The 877-nt window shown below is 50.7% G+C and overlaps 1 protein-coding gene across 1 annotated transcript in view; it reads right to left on the bottom strand.

Annotated features, from left to right (window-relative positions):
• BET1L (Bet1 golgi vesicular membrane trafficking protein-like) overlaps positions 1-584 on the bottom strand; it is a 2,843-nt gene extending 2,259 nt beyond the window's left edge. Inside the window, exon 1 of the mRNA XM_010282057.1 lies at positions 497-584. Within this exon, the coding sequence (XP_010280359.1) occupies positions 497-562 (66 nt within the window). The 5' untranslated portion in view covers positions 563-584. The remainder of the gene's footprint in view (positions 1-496) is intronic.
• Between the last annotated feature and the right edge of the window lie 293 nt (positions 585-877).

Genomic DNA, 877 nt, shown 5'->3' with positions numbered 1-877 from the left:
AGCAGGAATTCAGCGTCTTCCCTTCCTCAAGGTGAGTCACTGACTTCTATTAAGCCCTCAATCAAGGTATTTCATGTTGGTAGGACCAAACTAGCTTTAAGAACACCACTTACATACAGACATGTGTATTTTTCAAAACTAATTTACCTGCCTTTTTATTGTGACTTTTTTCCCGAGGAGGTGCACTTAGCAATACCTGTGCAGCTTTTATGTTTCTCTCTCTGCCTAAAACTCCTTCCCTGAGTGCTGTGAAAACCACATCATTCCCATTAGATAATGTTGCTAAACCTCAAAAGGAAAGTGGAGATTCATAAAGCTGTCCCCGGCATTTCGCAAGTGACAGTTAACCAACCATTATATCACCAACGACTCAGAGTCACTAATACGTTGGAAGCCCTCGGTATCGCATCTGCTGCAAGACCCTGCACGAACCACCGAGATGACCGATGCCCTGTCCTTCCGCCACCGTGGACCTGATAGGAACTCGGCAACTCACCGACTTCAGCCTGGTGACCTTGTTGGCTAGGCTGTCTGCCATACGCTTGTTCTCTACATCCAGCATATCCTCCACGGCGCTTGGACTCTGACCTGAGGGGGGAAAAAGAAGAGGACAGTGAGTTTTATCTGTCCTGGTACAAGTGCTGGTGTATTTGCTCACCCAGCGTGGCGGGCGAGGCAGAGCCAGCTTGTTGCCCAACCGGTCTCCGGCTTGCCACGAAGGCTGTTAAGGCCACCTCCTCGCACCTATGGCTTCGTGGGGTTTGTGCCACGAAACGCTCCCGAACTCTTTTTGACAAAAACACACCGAACTTTCCCCGAACGGACCGGGTTAGAAACCCCGACCCGCGCCCCGAGCTGCCACCACCACCCAGCAGCA

The sequence above is a fragment of the Phaethon lepturus genome, unplaced genomic scaffold (genome assembly GCF_000687285.1).
Source record: "Phaethon lepturus isolate BGI_N335 unplaced genomic scaffold, ASM68728v1 scaffold35862, whole genome shotgun sequence".
Lineage (NCBI taxonomy): Eukaryota > Metazoa > Chordata > Aves > Phaethontiformes > Phaethontidae > Phaethon > Phaethon lepturus.
Note: the sequence above shows the minus strand (reverse complement) of the source record. Positions and strands in the feature narration are given on the sequence as shown.